This window comes from Hypanus sabinus, chromosome 13 (assembly GCF_030144855.1).
Source record: "Hypanus sabinus isolate sHypSab1 chromosome 13, sHypSab1.hap1, whole genome shotgun sequence".
Lineage (NCBI taxonomy): Eukaryota > Metazoa > Chordata > Chondrichthyes > Myliobatiformes > Dasyatidae > Hypanus > Hypanus sabinus.
The window spans coordinates 64,386,254-64,409,454 of NC_082718.1; the positions used below are offsets into that span (position 1 = coordinate 64,386,254).

Sequence of the window (23,201 nt, forward strand, 5' to 3'; positions counted from 1 at the left end):
GATGCAGAAAAAGCATTTGATAGATTGGAATGGGATTTTTTATTTAAGATATTGGAAAAATATGACTTAGGAAAATCTTTTATACAATGGATTAAAACCTTAAATACGAATCCTCAAGCTAAAGTAGTTACAAATGGTCAGATTTCAACACCATTTTGCTTAACGAGGTCAACTAGACAAGGCTGCCCATTATCACCTGCTTTCTTTGTATTGGCAATAGAACCATTAGCTGAATTAATTAGAACAGATTCAGACATTGGGGGCTTTAGAGTTAATCAAGAAGAATATAAGATTTATTTATTTGCTGATGATGTTTTGATTTATTTAACAAACCCATTGCAATCTTTGCAAAGATTATCTTTCAGATTGGAAGAATATGGGAAAGTATCAGGGTATAAAGTAAATTGGGATAAAAGTGAAATTTTACCCCTTACCAAAGGAAATTATAATCAATGTCGATTAGTAACTCAATTTTGATGGTCAATAAATGGGATAAAATATTTAGGTATTAGAGTTGATAATGACGTAAAAAATTTATATAAACAAAATTATTTGCCATTATTAAAAAAATAAGAGGATCTTGATAAATGGATGATGTTACTAATAACATTAATAGGTAGAGTTAATGCTGTAAAAATGAATATATTTCCTAGATTGCAATATTTATTCCAAACTTTACCAATAAAATTACCTCAGAAGTTTTTTCAAGAACTGAATAAATATGTAAGGAAATTTCTTTGGAAAGGAAAGATGTCAAGAATATCATTGGAAAAATTAACATGTAAATTTGATTAGGAGGGTTAAAACTTCCAAATTTTAAGAATTATTATAAAGCAAATCAACTTAGATTTATTGTGCCTTTTTTTGATGAAGAAAAACCAGCATGGATTAGAATAGAATTAGATAAGATAGGAGAAAACATACCAGAAGATTTTATATATAAATGGGAATCCAAATGGATACGGGAAAAAAAAGAATCTCCTATATTAAGACACTTGATTGATTTATGGAATAAGGTAAATATGGATGATGAGATAAAGAAATCTTTATTAGCAAAAAGAACTTTAATTCAAAATAGGCTTATTCCTTTTACAATGAATAAACTTTTACATAATTGGTTCCAAAAGGGGATTGAATATATAGGTGATTGTTTTGAAGGAGGTATATTGATGTTGTTTGATCAATTAAAAAATAAATATAAAATATCAAATAACACTCTTTTCTGTTATTTTCAATTAAAGGCTTATTTACGAGAAAAGCTGGGACAAACAATGTTGATGCCAAAACCTAGTGAAATAGAAATATTTATTCAAAAAGGAAAAATTTTAAAAATTACATCTCATGTATAATTTGATTCAAAAACAGACAATTAAATCAGGAATTCATAAATCAAGACAAAAATGGGAATCTGATTTGAATGTTAAAATTGATGGAAAAAACTGGTCAAGATTATGTTCTGATAGTATGAGAAATACAATAAATGTTCGATTTAGATTAATACAATATAATTTTTTTACATCAATTATATATAACACCACAGAAAATAAATAGATTAAATTCAAATATGACTGACCAATGTTTGCGATGTAATCAAGAAATTGGTACTTTTTTACATTCTACTTGGTCTTGTTTTAAAATTCAACCATTTTGGATAAATCTAAGACTTTTATTGGAACAAATTACTGGAGTACAACTCCCACATAATCCAGTATTATTTTTATTAGGAGACATTGAAGGGACAATACCGAAACTTAAATTGAATAAGTATAAGAAAAAATTTATAAGAATTGCATTGGCAGTAGCCAAAAAAGTTATCGCAGTTACTCGGAAATCTGATTTATATTTAACTATGGATCGTTGGAATAATGAAATACATAGTTGTATTCCACTTGAAAAAATTACATACAATCTAAGAAATGAATATGATATATTTTTGAAAATTTGGCTCCCATACTTAAAAAGATAGGATTAAATACATAGTTCCTTTGAAGATAAAATAATAAAGTAACTGGGGAAAGTAAAAATAAATATTAAAACTATTTTGAACTCCATGGAGCATGTGGGGATCCTCCGATATCCAGGCAATCTTTCTCTTCTTTTTTTTCCTTTCTTTAGATAAGGGTTAAGGGGGGGGGGAGGGTTAAGGGGAGGGGGGAGGGTTAATATTATTTTTCTCACTATTTTATCATCACATTTATTCTTCGTAATTTTCTAAAATTTAATAAATAAATAAAAGCAGCATCCCTTTCTCACTTATCTGTATCTCTGTCACATCTGTAAACTAGATAGAGCTGCCAGTCCTGCCCTTCTCGCAGTGATATTTTAGTTATAGCTATAACATCCCAGACCCCAGAACTAATCCACACCAAGTTCATCCATTTTACCATTCAGTTTTGTGGACTGAATAAATGCAGCTTAACTGAGTATCCCTTTCCTAATTACAAGACTTGCTCTTGCCTTCTGTTTCATCCCTCAACAACAACTCCCCCACCAATATTGTTTCTACCTTCCTATTTTATACCAAACTTCCCTGCAAGGACATTAGTCCCTCTCTGGTTCAAGTGCTACCTGTCGCTCTTGTATAAAACAGATCTGAATGGTCCAGTATACCAGCTCATCAGCCTCAAATTTATCTGGTCTACCTTTCAAACCCTGACCTCACTTACACATGGCACTGACCATTATCTCCAAGGTCCTGCTTTTTACTAAACACCCTTTACTCATTCTGCAACACATGGTCTACCTATGTTGATTGTACCAGTGTGTAGGTTGGCCTCTGGCTAACCGTCCTCCCACTCTAGAATTTCCCACAGCTGCTCAGAGGTTTCCTTGATCCTGACACTTGTGTGACAACACAGCATTCTGGCATTTCTTCTGCAGCCACAGAACCTAACTATTGAGTATCTATTACAATCACCGTCTCTCTGCGCCCTTCTCCTCTGAGCCTCAGAGGCAGAGACCCGCTATTAGCCCCTAAAGATTATTCCCCTTGACAGTATCCAAAGAGATATGCCTGTTAGTGAGGTTTTGCTTACTCTCCTTGTTTTTCCTGGTAGTCACCCATCTAACTGACGCCTGCATCTTGGATGTGACCACCTTAGAACAAAAAATCCTATTTATTATGTTCTCAGATTGATTCACCATTTTGCTTAGATAATCCACCTTTGAAGAAATATTAATTTGTCAGTCTTAAATACAATTTGCAGCCACCTGGATACAGTAGCCAAGAAAGCCAACCAGCACCTCTAGTCCCTCAAAAATCTAAGGAAATTAACCAGGTCCACTATGACTCTCGTGAACTTCTACTGATGTACTATATAAAGAATTCCATTTAGATGCATCACAACTTGATACAAGAATTATGAACACAGTCCAGTCCATAATGCAAACTAGTCTCTTCATTAATTGTCAATACTTCCCACTTCCTTGGAAAAAACAGCCGGCATAATCAAATTAGCAATGTACTGATGTGATGAAATTACCTGTCTGATCAGCATAGGCTGCATTTTTTTCACCTTTCACCTCAATGTCCTTATGTACGGAATGATCTGTCTGGTTGGCAAAGTCTTTTCTAATATGTTCGTTGCAGGATCAATATGTAAAACTTGAGAAGTTTGACTGTACGTGTATGTGAATGGTACAGAGAGCATTGGTTCAGGCACAGTTGATAGGACTATGCAGAATAATAGTTTGGCATGGACTAGATTAGTGCTTTATATCTTTGTGGTAGAGCAGCACATGACAATAAATAAAAATCACAAATATAAAGAATTTCAGAGACTTTTCAACTTTTGTCAACAAACCTAATTTAGTCATCAGTAGCAGAGTTGTTCAGCTGGTCATGGGTTCAAAATTTCCTTCCACATTGTTGCAGAATCTCTATTGAAATGAATGGATTTGTATTTCCTGTGCCAAGCCAGTCAGGCAGAAGGCACTTGTTCCACCTTGGCTGTGCAGAGCCAGTATTAAAGTGTAACTCTTAAAATGCGAGTGAAACCAGTACAATCAGAACTAGGTCTTTGAAGGGATGTCACCCGTTGTAGTCATTCAATTTTTCAGATATCCCAAAGTGCTTCATTTGCCTGTTATGCAGTCAGCAAGTCACTTTTGTGTCTATATTTCAACACATCAGATTAATTACAGTACATATGGGTTCTTTTTCTGATCTTGCACAACCTTGCTGATGTTCAAATTATGAGCAACACTATCCCAATGACAGAATCCCAAACCCGATTTCCATATACTAGTTTTTAGCCACTCTCATCCCAAAAGCTACCTAATTCAACATATACACATAGTTTCCCAAATATAGTGACAGTTTTAAGTACCATTGAAGTTCAGTGCTTCACAAGTCTGACTGTACGAAATCAGTATAATCAGTCCGATTGCACTAAAGTAAAACATTTCAACTCTTTACGGAGTGAGCTTGCTGTGAAATGTTACATATCCCATTACTTACAGTTTGCCGAAAACAATAAATCTTTCTACTGTCATCAAGATCATCAGGCATTTCTCCATCTCTGTTAGCACTCATAAGAGCAACCAATTCTTTTGGAACAGATACCTAATAGGAAAAGAGTGTTCACATTCATCAGTCACTTTGAACGTATTCTTACAAACATTTTCCTCACTCAGCTTTAATGATACCTACAAACGGTACTTACATTACACGCTTTCAGTGTTGCATTCCAAATAAAATTTCAACAAAATCCTGTCCTCTCATGACTTTTATTAAAACCAATTTTTTTTTTAAAGGGCTTGGAATATATGTACACTTTTGAAAGAGTTGATTATTGCTTGAAAATACTGGACTTTGGACTTTTGACTGCACAAATAGTTGCAAGGGGATAAAAGGAAAGAAACATTGCTGCCCTTAATATATTGTCATTGAAATGGTGTTTATTCTGAGCAATATGAAAAACATCAGAGCCACTGAAACTAAGAGATTTACCAAAAGCATCCAGATATCCTGTTTTTTTGGAATGAACACAGAAGCCAAAGAAAAATGAGAAAATATCCGAATAGCTTGAGCATTCTTTTTATAGAACTTTACCAAAACAAGGAAAGAAATGAATCAAACCCAGACAGCCATCATTACACTGAGTACAGAAAGTATAACCGAGGAAAATTATTAATTCCCACATATTCTTAAATATCTACTCATTCTTGGTTGGTTTTTGAAAGCCATTTTCTGGGACAGATTACTTTCTCAACATTTTGCTTTCCAGTCATATTGGACTATGAGAAAATAAAATGTAGCTGAAGCCTAAATTGCATAAATTGAGCAAAAAAAGTAGTAAACAAGCCAGCACCCTGATACTAACAAAAACATACTTCACCTCTTTTATAGAAAGTTAAGTACCCACCCTTGAAGTGCAATAGCACCAGTATTGCTAATTCCCTACTCTTAATACTCTGGGTGCCACCATTGACCAAAAGCTCAATTGGACCAGCAATACAAATACAGTTATCCCCCCACTTTTCGAAAGTTCACTTTACACCATTTCACTTTTACGAAAGACCTACATTAGTACTACACTAGAAAGAAATCAGAAGAGGATTTTCATTTTTACGTGAAAGGTGAAAAGCAAAAATAGTGTTCAACGTTTGTTTTGCAGTGAGCCATTATAGAGGCAGCGCGCACCCCGAGCAATTCGGTTTGTGGAAGTTGACATAGATGATGTTGAAGAGGTTTTGGCATCCCATGACCAAGAACTGACAGGTGAAGAGCTGATGCAATTGCAAGAGGAAAGGATAAGTGAAGTCGTCCAGGAACTGAACGTGAAGCACTTGTATGAGATTTTCACTATAATTGACAGTGCTGTAATGATTGCAGAAAAGTATGACTTTAACTTTGAAAGGGCACATGGTTTAGGACAAGTTTGCAGGATGTTTTGAGTGCTTACAAAGAACTGTATGATAGAAAAATGTGCAAGGATAAGCAGTCAAGCATACTGTCATATTTCAAGCCTTCCACATCAGCCACAGCAGATGACGAACCTCGACCTTCAACATCGAGGCACGCAGACATAGAAAGTGTAGGCGTTAGTGACCTGCCTGCCCTGATGGATTCAGATGATGATGAGACCCTAACCCTAACACCACCCCAACTTCCGACGACTTAGCCTAACACATCATCACCACCTCTCAACCTCCCAGTGTGCTCGCTGTCTTCTCGATTCGAGTAAGTGAAACTACACTGTACATACATTATTTCTACTTTATATAGGCTGTGTATTTATCATATCATTCCTGATTTTACTATATATTAGTCTTATTTTAGGTTTTGTGTGTTATTTGGTATGATTTGGTAGGTTATTTTTTGGGTCTAGGAATGCTCAAAAATTTTTTTCCATATAAATTCATGGTAATTGCTTCACGCCATTTCAGCTTATGAAAGGTTTCATAGGAACACTCTACTTTCAGATAGCGGGGAAAACCTGTACCGTGGCCACAAGAATAGGCTGATATCCTATAGTGCGGAACTCTCCTCTAGTAAGGACCTCACCATTTGCAAGGCACAAGTTTGAAGTGTAATAGAATAACTCTCAAATTGACTGGATGAATGTAATTCCAAAACCTCAACAAGCTTGATACCAGCCAGAAAAAAAAACAGCCCGCTCTATTCTACCTCATTAACTAGAGTATATGTCTACAGGGTGCATCATTCCCAACATGCACTGCAGTTACTTGGCAAACCTGCAACCTCTAGGACACCAAGTATATAGGAACCTGACATCTGCAGATTCCCTTTAAATTGTAGAAATATATATGCTCCAAAATACTCGGCTTCCCCAAAACACTGTACTTTTCCTAGAAGGACCCCACCACTATCTCTTCCAAAGAGCAACTAGGACTGGGCAATAAGTGTTGGCCAAACTATCAATGGCCAGATCTCAAAATAAAATTAAAATTGGCCAGTACATCTATTTTATGCAGTTACATACCCGTGCAAAGTAAGTACTTTTCACAGATGGAGTATCCTGGCAAGGCACCATACTTCTGCAATGTATAGCCTATAAGGGGGGCAAAAAAACAAAATTGATGATGACACGTCCTTAATACAGAGCTTTAATAGATCTAGTGAATATAGGTGCTGGTTTATCGGTGTTACACGACATTATTCCAAATGTTTATGATTAAGAACTTTCAAGCAAAATTACAGCCCAAAACAGTGTCATGCTGGAGGGCATCTGTCAAGGGTAACAGGACCTACAACATGAGAACCATTAAAATAAGCTAAAATGGACCAGTAGCAAGTCCAATTGGAAGTCATACTTAAGCAGATTAGCATTTTCAGTAATGCTCCAGCTTTGACCAATTCGGTGTAACAATAATAAACCAAATAACCAGAAACTTACCTCTTTCACATATCACCCTCCTTTCATGCATATGCCACACAGCAATAACTGCTCTCCACAGAAGAATTAAATAAACAGCATACTTGAGTAAAACTCACTGTATTCTCCTTTATGACTGGTTCATTGTACTGCTGAACGTTACAAAAGCTTTACTTCATTTTATATCGGCACAAGATATTTCAGTTGCCTAGAGCAAAACTACCGCCTTTACCCAAAAATTTTTAGTCTCTATAAGTTCAAGCCCAACTTTGGAACAAAAACTAAGCTGTTATAATAGCCTACATGGAATACACCATTGTTGGCAGATGGAAACCACAGATTCTGTGGAAAGGTGTTCTGACAAAAAGAATTGTTTAGATGTGGCTGCAGCCTGACATGGTTCCTGCTCTGTATTTCACTTTTGTACATTCTTGTCATTATATTTTGTCTGTGTTCTCAGTCTTTAACTGTTTTAATTCACACTTTGGCCAGATATCCTTGCTTACCCCTTATCCCCATGGTCATTTTTACTCAGTGACATTTCTCCCTCCCCTTCCCCCAACCTGCTTGCATCTCATCGAGCTTCTTGTCTTCCCTTCTCTGTGAAGAAAGATCTGTTCAAAATATTATCTGCTTTTCTTCCCACAAACCTAGACTAACTTGATGAGTATTTTCAGCATTTTCAGGTTTGCCCAACACTATTCACTCAATCAGCACCACCAGACATGATCATTCATTTGCTTGTTATTTGTAGAACTTTTGTGTACAAAACTGGTTAGAATATGTTCTTGTTTAAAAGCATTTTCCATTCAAATATAAATTTGGCTGTAAAAATGGTACAGTGATCCAGAACTTTATATGATACTATATAAAGAATGTGTTTATGCAAACAATAATTGTCCTTTAGTTATCATAATTTTTTAAATGCAAGAGATATACAGGTCTGTGATGACTATGATAATGTTGTAGCCGAGATATTAAACATACATTTGGTGCACAAAAGTTATATAATCTATTTGTTAAATGTTACTGACACTGTATTAATTTCCACGTGGAAATCAAGGGAAGAAATTGCTGCACCTTTGGTGATGAACTTTACATCCTCACTGGCCACAGGAGTGACGAATGAAGGGTGGTAAACGTTATTCATTTGTTCAAGAGAGAAGGGATAACTTTGGAATTTTAGACCAGCAAGTCTTACTTCAGTGGTGGGCAGATTGGAAGTAGCTTTTAGAGAAAGGATTTATGAGCATTTGGAGAAGCAGATTAGGGATAGCTAGTATGACATTGAAAGTTAAGTTATACCTCATGAGGCTGATTGAATTCTTTGAGGATGTGACAAAGCACACGGATGAAGTCAGCAGTGGATGTCATGTATATAGATTTTAGCAAGGCATTTGATAAGGTTCCTTATGTTAGGCTGATTTAAAAAGTCAGGTGCAAGGGATCCTGGAAAACTTGGCTTTGTGGATTCAGATTTGGCATGTCTATAGAAGGCAGAGGGTAGTTGTAGATGGAATGTATTCTGCCCAGAGATTGGTGTCTAATGTTATTCTACAAGGATCTGTCTTGGGACCTTTGCTCTTTGTGCTTTTATAAATGACTTGGGTTTAAGTAGTGAAAGGATAAGTTATTAAGGTTGAAGATACCAGAAAGGATGGTGAACTTGTGGATACTGTGGAGGGTTGCCACAGATTGCAACATTACATTGATAGGATGCAGATCTGGCCTTAGAAGTGGCAGATGGAGTTCAACCTAGAAAAGTGTGAAGTGATTCACTTTGGAAGGTTGAATTTGAAAGCAAAATTCAGAATTAACAGCAGGATTCTTAGCAGTGGAGGAAAAGCAGGATTTTGGGGTCCATGCCCATGGCTCCCTCAAAATTGCCACGCAAGTCGAGAAGGCAGCGAATGAAGTGTCAGCCTTTATTAGTCAGGGGATTGAGTTCAAGAGCCATAAGGTAATGGTACAACTCTAAAACCCTGGTTAGACCACACTGAGTATTGTATTCAGTTCTAGAATTATAGGAAGAATTTGGGTTTTAGAGAGGGTGTATAGGAGATTTATCAGGATGTTGCCTGGTTTAGAGCATGCCTTGAGTTTAGATTGAGCAAGCTAGAGTTTTCCTCTTTGGAGTAAAGGTGGATGAAAGGTGACTTGATTTAGGTGCACAAAAGGCACATGTAGATTTAGTAATTGCCAGGGACTTTCCCCAGGGTGGAAATAGCTAACACAAGGGGGCAAAGTTTTAAGCTGGTGGGGGGAGAGGGAGGGTGAAATGTTAGATGCAAGTATTTTTTTTAAATGCAAAATGATGGGTGCATGAAATGCTCCACTGGGGTGGTGGTAGCAATGGATATATAAAGGACATTTTAGAAATTCTTATATAGGTATTTGGATGATAGAAAAATGGAGTGCTATGTAGGAACAAAAGGTTAGATTGACCTTAGACTGATTTAAAAAGTCCCTGGTGTGCTTAAACTAAGTAGTGGGGTGGGCAGGGGGGGGGGGGGGGTGGGGAGAAGAACTGGAAATATTAGGATGGAATTAAAGGGAAAGAGAGAATAAGAAAAGAAAGACAACAGAATTAATGGGGCAGAAAGCTCAGGAAGGGATGGCCAAGTGCAATAGGAATCGATGTGAAACGTTAAGGGAGTAATGGAGTAAACGTATTATATATGAATGCACAAAGTATAAGAAATGAAGTGGATGAGCTTGAGGCTCAGATGGAAATTAGCAAGTATGATGTTGTAGGAATAACAGAGACATGGCTGCAAGAGGACCACAGCTGGGAAGTGAATATTCAAGGCCATACATCCTATCGAAAGGACAGACAGGTGGGCAGAGGGGGTGGGGTGGCTCTGTTGGTGAGAAATGAAATTCAGTCCCTTGCGAGGAGCGACATAGAATCAGGAGATGTAGAGTCAGTATGGATAGAACTGAGAAATTGTAAGGCCAAAAAAACTTTAATGGGAGTTATCTACAGGCCCACAAACAGTAGCCTGGATACAAGGTGCAAGTTGAATCAAGAGTTAAAATTGGCACATAGCAAAAGGTAATGCTACGGTTGTTACGGAGGATTTCAAAATGCAGGTAGACTGGGAAAATCAGGTTGGTACTGGACCCCAAGAAAGGGAGTTTGTGGAGTGCCTCCGAGATGGATTCTTAGAGCAGCTTGTACTGGAGCCTACCAGGGAGAAGCCAATTCTGGATTTAGTGTTAATGATAATGCTCACACTTATCAGCATTAAACTCCATCTGCCATTGTTTTGCCCACTCTTCTAACTGGCCTAAATCTCTCTGCAAGCTTTGAAAACCTACTTCATTATCCACAACGCCACCCTCCTTAGTATCATCTGCATACTTTCTAATCCAATTTATCACCCCATCATCCAGATCATTAACGTATATGACAAACTACATTGGACCCAGTACAGATCCCTGAGGCACACCACTAGTCACCGGCCTCCAACCTGACAAACAGTTATCCACCACTACTCTCTGGCATCTCCCATCCAGCCACTATTGAATCCATTTTACTACTTCAATATTAATACCTAACAACTGAACCTTCCTAACTAACCTTCTGTGTGGAACCTTGTCAAAGGCCTTACTGAAGTCCATATAGACAACATCCACTGCTTTACCCTCCTCAACTTTCTTTGTAACCTCTTCAAAAAATTCAGTAAGATTTGTCAAACATGACCTTCCACTCACAAATCCATGTTGACTGTTCCTAATCAGACCCTGTCTATCCAGATAATTATATATACCATCTCTAAGAATACTTTCCATTAATTTACCCCCACCACTGACATCAAACTTACAGGCCGATAATTGCTAAGTTTACTCTTAGAACCCTTTTTAAGCAATGGAACAACATGAGCAATACGCCAATCCTCCGGCACCCTCCCCATTTCTAATGACATTTGAGATATTTCTGTCAGAGCCCCTGCTATTTCTACACCAACTTCCTTCAAGGTCCTAGGGAATATCCTGTAAGGAATTGGAGATTTATCCACTTTTATATTCCTTAAAAGCTCCAGTACTTCTTCCTCTTTAATCGTCATAGTTTCCATAACTTCCCAACTTGTTTCCCTTACCTTACACAATTCAATATCCTTCTCCTTAGTGAATACCGAAGAAATGAAATTGTTCAAAATCTCCCCCATCTCTTTTGGCTCCACACATAGCTGTCCACTCTGAATCTCCAAGGGACCAATTTTATCCCTCACTATCCTTTTGCTATTAATATAACTGTAGAAACCCTTTGGATTTATTTTTACCTTACTTGCCAAAGCAACCTCGTATCTTCATTTAGCTTTTCTAATTCCTTTCTTAAGATTTTTCTTACATTCTTTATATTCCTCGAGCACCTCATTTACTCCATGCTGCCTATATTTATTGTAGGTATCTCTCTTTTTCCTAACCAAGTTTCCAATATTCCTTGAAAACCATGGCTCTCTCAAACTTTTAACCTTTCCTTTCAACCTAACAGGAACATAAAGATTCTGTACCCTTAAAATGTCACCTTTAAATGACCTCCATTTCTCTATTACATCCTTCCCATAAATCAAATTGTCCCAATCCACTCCTTCCAAATCCTTTCGCGTCTCCTCAAAGTTAGCCTTTCTCCAATCAAAAATCTCAACCCTGGGTCCAGTCCTATCCTTCTCCATAATTATATTGAAACTAATGGCATTGTGATCACTGGACCCAAAGTGCTCCCCAACACATACCTCCTTCACCTGACCTATTTCATTCCCTAACAGAAGATCCAACACTGCCCCTTCTCTAGTCAGTATTTCTATGTATTGCTGCAAAAAACTATCCTGCACACGTTTTATCAACTCCAAACCATCCAGCCCTTTTACAATATGGGCTTCCCAATCTATGTGTGGAAAATTAAAATCTCCCACAATCACAACCCTGTGCTTACTACAAATATCTGCTATCTCCTTGCAAATTTGCTCCTCCAATTCTCGCTCCCCATTAAGTGGTCTATAATACACCCCTATAAGTGTTACTATACCTTTCCCATTCCTCAATTCCACCCAAATAGTCTCCCTAGACGAGCCCTCTAATCTATCCTACCAGAGCACCACTGTAATATTTTCCCTGACAAGCAACGCAACACCTCCCCCCCACCTCTTGTCCCTTCGATTCTATCACAGCTGAAGCAACGAAATCCAGGAATATTTAGTTGCCTCCTGCAACCATGTTTCACTAATAGCTACAACATCATATTTCCAGGTATCAATCCATGCTCTAAGCTCATCCGCCTTTCTTACAATGCTCCTAACATTAAAATAAATGCATTTAAGAAATTCTCCACCTCTTCCTCTCTGTTTATCTCTAACAGTACAAAGAACTTTACTGTCTTCTTTTTCTTACTTCTCCCATACATCTGTCCCTTCACTCTGGTTCCCCTCCACACCCCCATATCTAGTTTAAATCCACTGGAGCCTCTCTAGCAAACCTACCCACAGAATATTTGTCCCCCTCCAGTTGAGATGCAAACCGTCCTGCCGGAACAGGTCCCACCTTCCCTGGAAAACTGTCCAATTATCTATAAATCTGAAGCCCTCCCTCCTGCACCACATCTTCAGCCATGTGTTGATCTGCACTATCTTACTATTTCTAAACCCACCTGCACGTGGCACTAATAGCAATCCTGAGATTGCTATCCTGGAGGTCCTGTCCTTTAACTTGGCACCTAGCTCCCTAAACTCACCTTTCAGGACCTCCTCACTCTTCCTACCCACGTCATTGGTCCCTACATGGGCCACGACATCCGCTGTTCACCCTCCCTCTTGAGAATACTGAGAACTCGATACGAGATATCGCAGACCCTGGCACCAGGGAGGCAACAGACCATCTGGGATTTTCGATCTCTCCCAAAGAACCTCCTATCTGTCCACCTAACTATCGAATCCCATATCACTATTGCTCTCCTCTTTTCCTTCTGAACTGAGGGTCCAGTCTCGGTGCCAGATACACAACCACTGTAACTTGTCCCTGGTAGGTCGTCCCCACCAACAGTATCCAAAACAGTATACTTATTGTTGATGGGAACAGCCACAGGGGTGCTCTGCTCATTCTGTCTATTCCAATTCCCTCTCCTGACAGTCACCCAACTACCTGTCTCCTGACTCTTAGGGGCCATGAGGGAGGAGCTAGCCAAAGTTGACCAGAAAGGTACCCTAGCAGGGATGACAGTGGAACAACAATGGCAGCTATTTCTGGGAATAGTACAGAAGGTGCAGGATCAGTTCATTCCAAAGAGGAAGAAAGATTATAAGGAGAGTAAGGGGTGACCGTGGCTGACAAGGGTAGTCAAGGACAGTATAAAAATAAAAGAGAATAAATATAACATAGCAAAGATGAGCGGGAAGCCAGAGGATTGGGAAACTGTTAAAGAGCAACAGAAGATAACTAAAAAGGCAATACAGGGAGAAAAGATTTGGTACGAAGGTAAGCTAGCCAAGAATATAAAGGAGGATAGTAAAAGCTTATTTAAGTATGTGAAGAGGAAAAAATTAGTTAAGCCCGAAGTTGGGTCCTTGAAGACAGAAATGGGTTAATTTATTATGGGGAACAAGGAAATGGCAGATAAGCTGAACAGGTACTTTTGATCTGTCTTCACAAGGGAAGACACAAACAATCTCCCAGATGTAATAGAGGAGAGAGGACCTAGGGTAACCGAGGAACTGAAGGAAATTCACATTAGGCAGAAAATGGTGTTGGGTAGACTGATGGGACTGAAGGCTGATAAATCCCCAGGGCTTGATGGTTTGTGTCTCAGGGTACTTAAGGAGGTGGCTCTAGAAATCGTGGACGCATTGGTAATTATTTTCCAATGTTCTATAGATTCAGGATCAGTTCCTGCAGATTGGAGGATAGCTAATGTTATCCCACTTTTTAAGAAAGGAGGGAGAGAGAAAACAAGGAATTATAGACCATTTAGCCTGACATCAATAGTGGGGAAGATGCTGGAGTTAATTATAAAAGATGAAATAGCGGCACATTTGGATAGCAGTAACAGAACCGGTCCAAATCAGCATGGATTTACGAAGGGGAAATCATGCATGACTAATCTGGAATTTTTTGAGGAAGTAATTATGAAAATGGACAAGGGAAAGTGGATGTAGCGTAGCTGGACTTTCAGAAAGCCTTTGATAAGGTCCCACACAGGAGATTAGTGGGCAAAATTAGAGCACATGGTATTGGGGGTAGGGTACTGACATGGATAGAAAATTGGTTGGCAGACAGGAAACAAAGAATAGAGATTAACGGGTCCCTTTCAGAATGGCAGGCAGTGACTAGTGGGGTACTGTAGCGCCTCATTTCCTAGCGTATCCGAACCGACTCACAATTAGATAGCCTACGGGGGTTTGCGAGCACAGAGCTTTGGAGCCTCTTCGCCATGGGGGGCCGGTTGACAGAGGCTTAAAAGTGAGGCTGAAGTTTTCGAATAAAGTTTTTCCTTCGACTGCAGTTACCGACTCCGTGTCGTAATTTTAGCGCTGCTTGTAGCACACCGCTACAATTGGTGACCCCGACGGTCCAAACGATTTTTGGACCAGAAATGACCGACGCCGCCTCTGTTCATGCGGTTTCGTTGAAACTGCCGGGTTTCTGGACACAGCGCCCGGACCTATGGTTCCAGCAAGCCGAAGCCCAATTCCACGTTCGCCGGATCACCTCAGAAGACACCCGCTACTACTACGTGGTGGGCTCCCTCGACCAGGACACAGCTGCCCAGGTCGCAGAGTTCGTACAGTCGCCCCCGGCAGACGGCAAGTACACGGAATTCAAAGCCCTGCTCCTCAGGACTTTCGGACTCTCACGGCGCGAGCGGGCTGCCCGTTTACTGCACCTGGATGGCTTGGGCGACAGACCTCCATCGGCTTTAATGAATGAGATGTTGTCTCTGGCCGAGGGACACACAGGCCTCATGTTTGAGCAGGCATTCCTGGAGCAGCTGCCCGAGGACATACGCCTGCTGCTGTCCGACGCGGATTTCAGTGACCCCCGGAAGGTGGCAGCCCGGGCGGACTTGCTGTGGAACGCCAAAAAGGTGAGCGGGGCGTCCATCGCACAGATCTCCCAGCCACGCTCCCGGCAGCAAACCAGTCCAGGCCCGGCCGCAGAGCCCACTAACCCCCGGCCCAATGACCACTGGTGCTTCTACCACCAGCGGTGGGGCGCAGAAGCCCGCCGTTGCCGCCCGCCCTGCAAGTTCCCGGGAAACGCCAGGGCCAGCCGCCGCTGATGGCTAAGGCGGCTGGCCATCGGGATAGCCTCCTGTATGTGTGGGATAGAAGGTCGGGACGCCGGTTTTTGGTCGATACTGGGGCTGAGATCAGCGTGTTACCTCCGACGAGTTACGACACCCGCAGCAGGGCACCAGGTCCCCCCCTGAGGGCCGTGAATGGCAGCACAGTAAGGACCTATGGCACCCGTCAGGTGCAGCTACTGTTCGGCCCCAGCCAGTTCACGTGGGACTTCACACTGGCCGCCGTAGCCCAACCGCTTCTGGGTGCGGATTTTTTGCGAGCTCACAGCCTGCTGGTTGACCTGCCCAGGAAGAGACTGGTACACGCCGAGACCTTTCAGACGTTCTCCCTGGGCGCGGCCCAGTTGCCAGCCCCTCACCTCGGCTCCATCACGCTGTCCGACAACGATTTCACCAGGGTCCTGGCGGAGTTCCCATCGGTTCTGGCACCGCAGTTCACAGCAGCCATGCCCAGGCACGGCGTACAGCACCACATCCCGACACAGGGACCACCCCTCCATGCCCGTGCTCGGCGGCTTCCCCCGGACAAGCTCCGACTGGCGAAGGAGGAGTTCCAGAGAATGGAGGAATTGGGGATCATCCGGCGGTCCGACAGCCCCTGGGCTTCCCCCCTGCACATGGTGCCCAAAGCGACGGGGGGCTGGAGACCGTGCGGCGACTACCGCAGGCTGAACGAGGCTACCACACCGGACCGCTACCCTGTGCCGCACATTCAGGACTTTGCGGCAAACCTGCACGGCGCCCGGATCTTCTCCAAGGTCGACCTTGTCCGAGGGTACCATCAAATCCCGATGCATCCTGACGACGTCCCCAAAACGGCTCTCATCACCCCGTTTGGCCTCTTCGAGTTCCTCCGCATGCCGTTCGGCCTGAAGAATGCCGCACAGACGTTCCAGCGGTTAATGGACGCGGTGGGACGGGACCTGGACTTCGCGTTCATCTATTTGGATGACATCCTCATAGCCAGCGGCAGTCGTCAGGAGCATCTGTCCCACCTCCGTCAACTCTGCGCCCGACTGAGTGAGTACGGTCTTACAATCAACCCTGCCAAATGCCAGTTCGGACTTGATACCATTGACTTCCTGGGCCACAGGATTACTAAAGACGGGGCAACCCCTCTGCCCGCTAAGGTAGATGCGGTCCGCCACTTCCCCCGACCCACCACGATCAAAGGCCTTCAGGAATTCGTAGGTATGGTCAATTTCTACCGCCGCTTCCTCCCTTCAGCTGCCCGGATCATGCGCCCCCTGTTCGCCCTGATGTCGGGTCCGAGCAAGAACATTACCTGGGACGAGGAGTCCGCCGCCGCTTTCGTTCAAACGAAGGAAGCTTTGGCTGACGCCGCAATGCTGGTACATCCCAGAATGGACACCCCTACCGCCCTCACAGTGGACGCATCAAACACGGCAGTCGGTGGGGTGCTGGAGCAGCTCATCGCAGGTCGCTGGCAACCCCTGGCGTTTTTCAGCAAACACCTGCGGCCACCCGAGCTCAAGTACAGTGCTTTTGACCGGGAACTGTTGGCGCTCTACCTGGCAATCCGGCATTTCAGGTACTTCCTAGAAGGTCGGCCCTTCACCGCGTTCACGGACCACAAACCGCTTACCTTTGCGTTTACGAAAGCATCCGACCCCTGGTCATCCCGCCAGCAACGCCACCTGTCCTACATCTCTGAATACACAACGGATGTCCGGCACGTCTCGGGTAAGGACAATGTCGTGGCGGATGCGCTCTCTCGCCCTACCGTGCATGCCCTTTCCCAAGGGGTAGACTTTGAGGCACTGGCAGAGGCACAGCAGGTAGATGAGGAGATTCCGAGTTACAGGACTGCAGTCTCTGGTTTGCAGCTCCAGGACTTCCCCGTGGGCCCAGGTGAGAGGACCCTACTCTGTGACGTCGCCACCGGCCGGCCCCGTCCGGTCGTCCCCGCAGCCTGGCGGCGACGTGTTTTCGACTCCATTCATAACTTGGCGCATCCCTCCATCCTGACAACTGTCCGGCTGGTTTCCAGCAGGTTCGTTTGGCACGGTCTCCGCAAACAGGTCAGTGAATGGGCCAGAACGTGCATGCACTGCCAGACGGCCAAGGTTCAGCGGCACACCAAAGCCCCACCGCAGCAGTTCCATCCCACCCACCGGCGTTTCGACCACATTCATGTGGATATCGTGGGCCCCCTGCCAGTGTCGCGCGGAGCGCGTTACCTCCTGACTATCGTGGACCGGTTCACAAGATGGCCAGAGGCGGTCCCGCTCACCGACACCACCTCCGAATCTTGCGCCCGAGCCCTGCTCGCCACCTGGATATCCCGCTTTGGTGTACCAGCCCACATTACCTCCGACAGAGGCGCCCAGTTCACCTCCAGCCTGTGGTCAGCTATGGCCAGCCTTTTGGGGACTCAGCTGCACCACACCACTGCCTACCACCCACAGTCGAACGGGCTAGTGGAGCGTTTCCACCGTCACCTGAAGTCGGCCCTCATGGCCCGCCTGCGAGGAGCCAACTGGGCGGACGAGCTTCCCTGGGTCCTTCTCGGCATCCGCACAGCGCCCAAGGACGACCTGCACGCCTCGTCGGCCGAGTTGGTATACGGCACGCCCCTGGCCGTCCCCGGGGAGTTCCTACCAGCCCCGAGGGGGCAAGAGGAAGAACCCGCTGCAGTCCTGGGCAGACTTCGCGAGAAGCTCGGTAACCTGGCCCCCATACCCACTTCACAGCATGGGCGGCACCCGACCTGCGTACCCAAAGACCTACGGAACTGCAAGTTTGTGTTTGTGCGAAGGGGCGGGCATCGGCCACCGCTGCAGCGGCCATACAAGGGGCCGTTTACGGTGCTCCGGAACAACGGGTCCACGTTCGTGCTGGACGTTGGGGGGAAGGAGGAGGTTTTCACGGTGGACCGCCTCAAGCCGGCCCATGTGGACCTGGCGCAACCGGCCGAGTTTCCGGCGCCTCGGCGCAGAGGCCGACCTCCCAAGCAGGTTCTGGCCCAGGCTGTGGACATTGGGGGGTGTATCGCCGGTTCTGGGGGGGGGTTATGTAGCGCCTCATTTCCTAGCGTATCCGAACCGACTCACAATTAGATAGCCTACGGGGGTTTGCGAGCACAGAGCTTTGGAGCCTCTTCGCCATGGGGGGCCGGTTGACAGAGGCTTAAAAGTGAGGCTGAAGTTTTCGAATAAAGTTTTTCCTTCGACTGCAGTTACCGACTCCGTGTCGTAATTTTAGCGCTGCTTGTAGCACACCGCTACAGTACCACAAGGCTTGGTGCTGGGACCGCAGCTATTTACAATACATTAATGATTTAAATGAAGGGGTTAAAAGTAACATTAGCAAATTTGTAGATGACACAAAGCTGGGTAGCAGCGTAAAATGTGAGGAGCATGTTATCAGAATGCAGGGTGATTTGGACAGGTTGGGTGAGTGGGCAGATGCATAGCAGATGCAGTTTAACGTGGATAAATGTGAGGTTATCCACTTTGGTGACAAGAACAAGAAGGCAGATTACTATCTGAATGGTGTCAAGTTAGGAAAAGGAAGTACAACGAGATCCAGGTGTCCTTGTTCATCAGTCACTGAAAGTAAGCATGCAAGTACAGCAGGCATTGAATAAAGCTAATGGCATGTTGGCCTTCATAACAAGGGGAGTTGAGTATAGGAGCAAAGAGGTCCTTCTGCAGTTGTACAGGGCCCTAATGAAACCACACCTGGAGAACTGTGCTCAGTTTTGGTCTCCAAATTTGAGGAAGGACACACTTGATATTGACGGAGTGCAGCGTAGATTCACAAGGTTAATTCCCAGGATGGTGGGACTGTCATATGTTGAAAGACTGGTGCAATTGGGTTTGTATACACTAGAATTTAGAAGGAGAGGAGATCTGATTGAAACATATAAGATTATTAAGGGATTGGACACGCTAGAGGCAGGAAACATGTTCCCGATAATGGGAGAGTCCAGAACCAGAGATCAGAGTTTAAGAATTAGGGGTAGGCCATTTAGAACAGAGTTGAGGAAAAACTTTTTCATCCAGAGAGTTGTGGATCTGTGGAATGCTCTGCCTCAGAAGGCAGTGGAGGCCAATTCTCTGGATGCTTTCAAGACAGAATTGGATAGAGTTCTTAAAGATAGTGGAGTCAAGGGATATGGGGAGATGGCAGGAATGGAGTACTGATTGTGGATGATCAGCCATGATCACAGTGAATGGCGGTGCTGGCTCGAAGTGCTGAATGGCCTACTCCTGCAACTATTGTCTATAAAAGGTCAGTACAACATTGTGGGCCGAAGGGTCCTGGACTGCACTGTTATATTCAATGTTCTATGAAATTATTGGATCAAGGCAGATCACCAGCACATCCAAATTATCCATCCCACATAGAAGACTATCAGAGTATCCAAAAGTTTCTTTTTCAGCTAAAGTATCAGGTTACATTTGAAACACTTAATCCTGAAGATAAATCTATAAGTGGTTTCCTTTTCGTTTGATAACTCTGTTCTCAGATTTAAATGTGAAAATAAACATCAATATAGCTCATGATGGGAGTTGCTGCATGTTTGCATTAGAGCTTCAACAGAATTGCAAGCATAAACCAAAGTTTGGAAATTATCTACAGCAATTTCAAGCTGATACCAGAGACTGCTGCTCATACAAAAACTTCAAGGTTATCAGCAATATTCAGTGAATTTAAAACATCATAAAATTTAAAGGAAATATGGATAATTTTATTGGTCTCTGAAGAATAAGATCTAATTAAAATTATACAGTTACACTTAAAACCTTGCTTGCCAATCAATGAAGCAACACATGCTGAAACAGAATTTATATTATTAATTGAAATGTATAATGGTTAAGAGAGTATCATAGAACAGAGAACACTGAAAATTGCTGCCTCAAATTAAGATTTTTGAGTATTGACCTGTTGCATGTCTAATTAAAGTTAAGATGTTCCTTTGGATCATCTGATGATCCTGAATGAAACTTTTAAATGAACAGCAGTCTCTCAAATCAGCTTGAAATTGCAAGTGATATTTTCCCAAACTGGTCTTTGTTTCTAATTCCCTTGAAGCTCCAACTTCTAGCATATGTCACGAATCTCGTGACAAGTTGCAAAGGACCAGCAGAAATGGAACACACCTGGATTCTGGTTTACTATAAATTAAGATTATATTTATTACTACTACAAATTAATATATTTAAAACTGGATAATACGATACAGGTTATAAACTATTATACATCTCTGTAAATGTGTGTGTGGATACAAAGATAATAGTCCCAGAGGTAGATATCAGTCTTACGGTGTCAGGTAAGTTTAAGCAGTTCAGTTCACTTTGTGTTGCATCGTTGAATTGATGGAGAGAGTTAATTGAGTTGATGCTTAAGTTGGCAGCTTTAGTTGTTCTTGCTTCCGAAGTTTTTAAGAGTCACTTCTTATGAACCCCACACAGACACAGATGGACAGAGATACTCTAGGGAAAGGTCTACTAACCCATGGCACGGGTTCACCATCAGACCCCCAAAGGCAAGCTCTTACCCACACTGGTCGAAAATAATCGGTCCGTGGCCTCCACCCTCATGGTGGTCTTAAACTCCACCAGTCGTTTCTTGGGTAGCTTCCGCAATTCTCCCATGTCGTGTCTCCTCTGCCCTTATCAGACCAAAAGCCTCAACTTTTTATAATCCATTCGAAATTCCAGCCGTCTGTTAGCTCAACCGCTCTGAGCTGTTACCATGGTGACTTCCCAGCTCGTGTCTCAGCTGGCGCCGTACTCTCTCTCTCAAGGTCACAATTAAAAGTGTTATCAAAACCGTCAGAGTCCTCTCCCTCTTTTAATTGCCTCCTTGTTCATTAGACTGCTGAATTTTCTAGCAGTTTCTCACCTGTGTGACACATGCATCAGTAGAATTACAAGTTTCTAGCTATATAATCTATGCCTCTTAGCACCCTGAACAGTTCTAACATGTCACCTCGATATCTGCATTCTCCCCAGAGAAAATTCCAGGTTTACTCAACCTATCCTTGCAAGGCATGCTCTCCAGTTCAGACAACATCCTGGTAAATCTTCTCTGTACACTTTCCAAAGCTTTCACATTCATATAATAAGCGGACCAGAACTGAAAACAATACTCCAAGAGTGGTCTAACCAGGATTTTATAGAGCTGCAATTTTAGTTCATGGCTTTTGAACTCAATCCGTTAACTAATGAAGGCTAGCACACCATATGCCGACATAACCATTTTATCAACGTGCTGCAGCTTGAGGATCTATGGTATGGACTTGGACCCCAAGATCCCTCTATTCCCCTTCACTGCTACGAATCCTGCCATTAACCCTGAATTCTACCTTCAAGTTTAACCTTCCAAAGTGAATCACTTCACATTTTCAGGTTGAACTCTATCTGCTATTTCTCAGCACAGCTCTGCATCCTGCCCTTTGGTACCTACAAAAGCCCTTTGCACTATTATTTTCGCATCTTTCCAAAATCTGCCTCCTGATCTACACCTCAGTGTCTCTGTTGCTATTACAGGGTCTATAGAATACTCCCAATACAGTGATTGCTCCCTTCCCGTTTCTAACTTCTACCCTCACTCAGTAGAGGATCTGTCCACGACATTCTCCCTTTCTGCAGCTACAACGCTACCCATGATTAGCAATGCCACCCCCACCATCTTTTACTTCCTCCCAGTCCCTTTTGAAACATCTAAACTCCAGAACTTCCAGTAGCAATTCCTGCTCTTGTGACAGACAAGTCTCTTTAACGACCATGTCACTGTTCCATATATCAACTCATGCAAGAGGTTCATCACCCTACATTCTCCTTCCAACACCTCATCCCTTTTCCTAGCTATGTAGTTGGTACTAATGTGTACTACGAGTTCTGGCTGCTCACCCACCCCCACAAGAATGCTGTAGACACGATCTGAGACATCCCTAACCCTGGCACCTGAGAGGCAAAGTACTATCTGGAAATCTCTTTTACATACATAGAATCTTCAGTCTGTTCCTCTAACTATTGATCCTCCATCATCACCGCTCTACTCTTCTCTCCCCTTCCCTTCTGAACCACAGAGTCAGACTGATTGTCAGAGACCTGACTGCTGCAGCTTTTCCCTGGTAGGTCATGCTCCCCAACAGTATCAAAAGCAGTATACTTGTTGCTGAGGGGAACAGCCACAGAGAAAATAGGCACTATCTGCACATTTTCTTTCCTGATGCAATTCAGAGGAACCACTTACCAAAACAGTTCTAACACAACACTAAGATAATCATTTCTACAGTTGAAAGTTAACCTCATCAGAAATAGTTATCAGACACAGTAACATTGTATAACATTTTAAGATAAGAAACAAGATGTGTCTAGATTACAAAAATGGTAGAATGAATAATAAAATGACTTTTTATGTGGTCGTGTAATGTGATAGTTCAATTTCTTCAACATTCAATTGCAAAACATCACATAGTGAAAATGACCTCAATTTCAACATCAGTCCAAACTTAAGACCAACAATATACCCAGATGCATTATTTACTTTCCACAAAAAAAAACACAGTACATTGCTTTGATAAT

General features: G+C 42.8%; 1 protein-coding gene across 1 annotated transcript in view; it reads right to left on the bottom strand.

Moving 5' to 3' along the window:
- lta4h (leukotriene A4 hydrolase) overlaps positions 1–23,201 on the bottom strand; it is an 81,176-nt gene that overhangs the window by 48,763 nt on the left and 9,212 nt on the right. Inside the window, exons 4-5 of the mRNA XM_059987816.1 lie at positions 6,948–7,016; positions 4,460–4,564 (exon numbers count right to left, since the gene is read on the bottom strand). Coding sequence (XP_059843799.1) covers positions 4,460–4,564; positions 6,948–7,016 — 174 coding nt within the window. The remainder of the gene's footprint in view (positions 1–4,459; positions 4,565–6,947; positions 7,017–23,201) is intronic.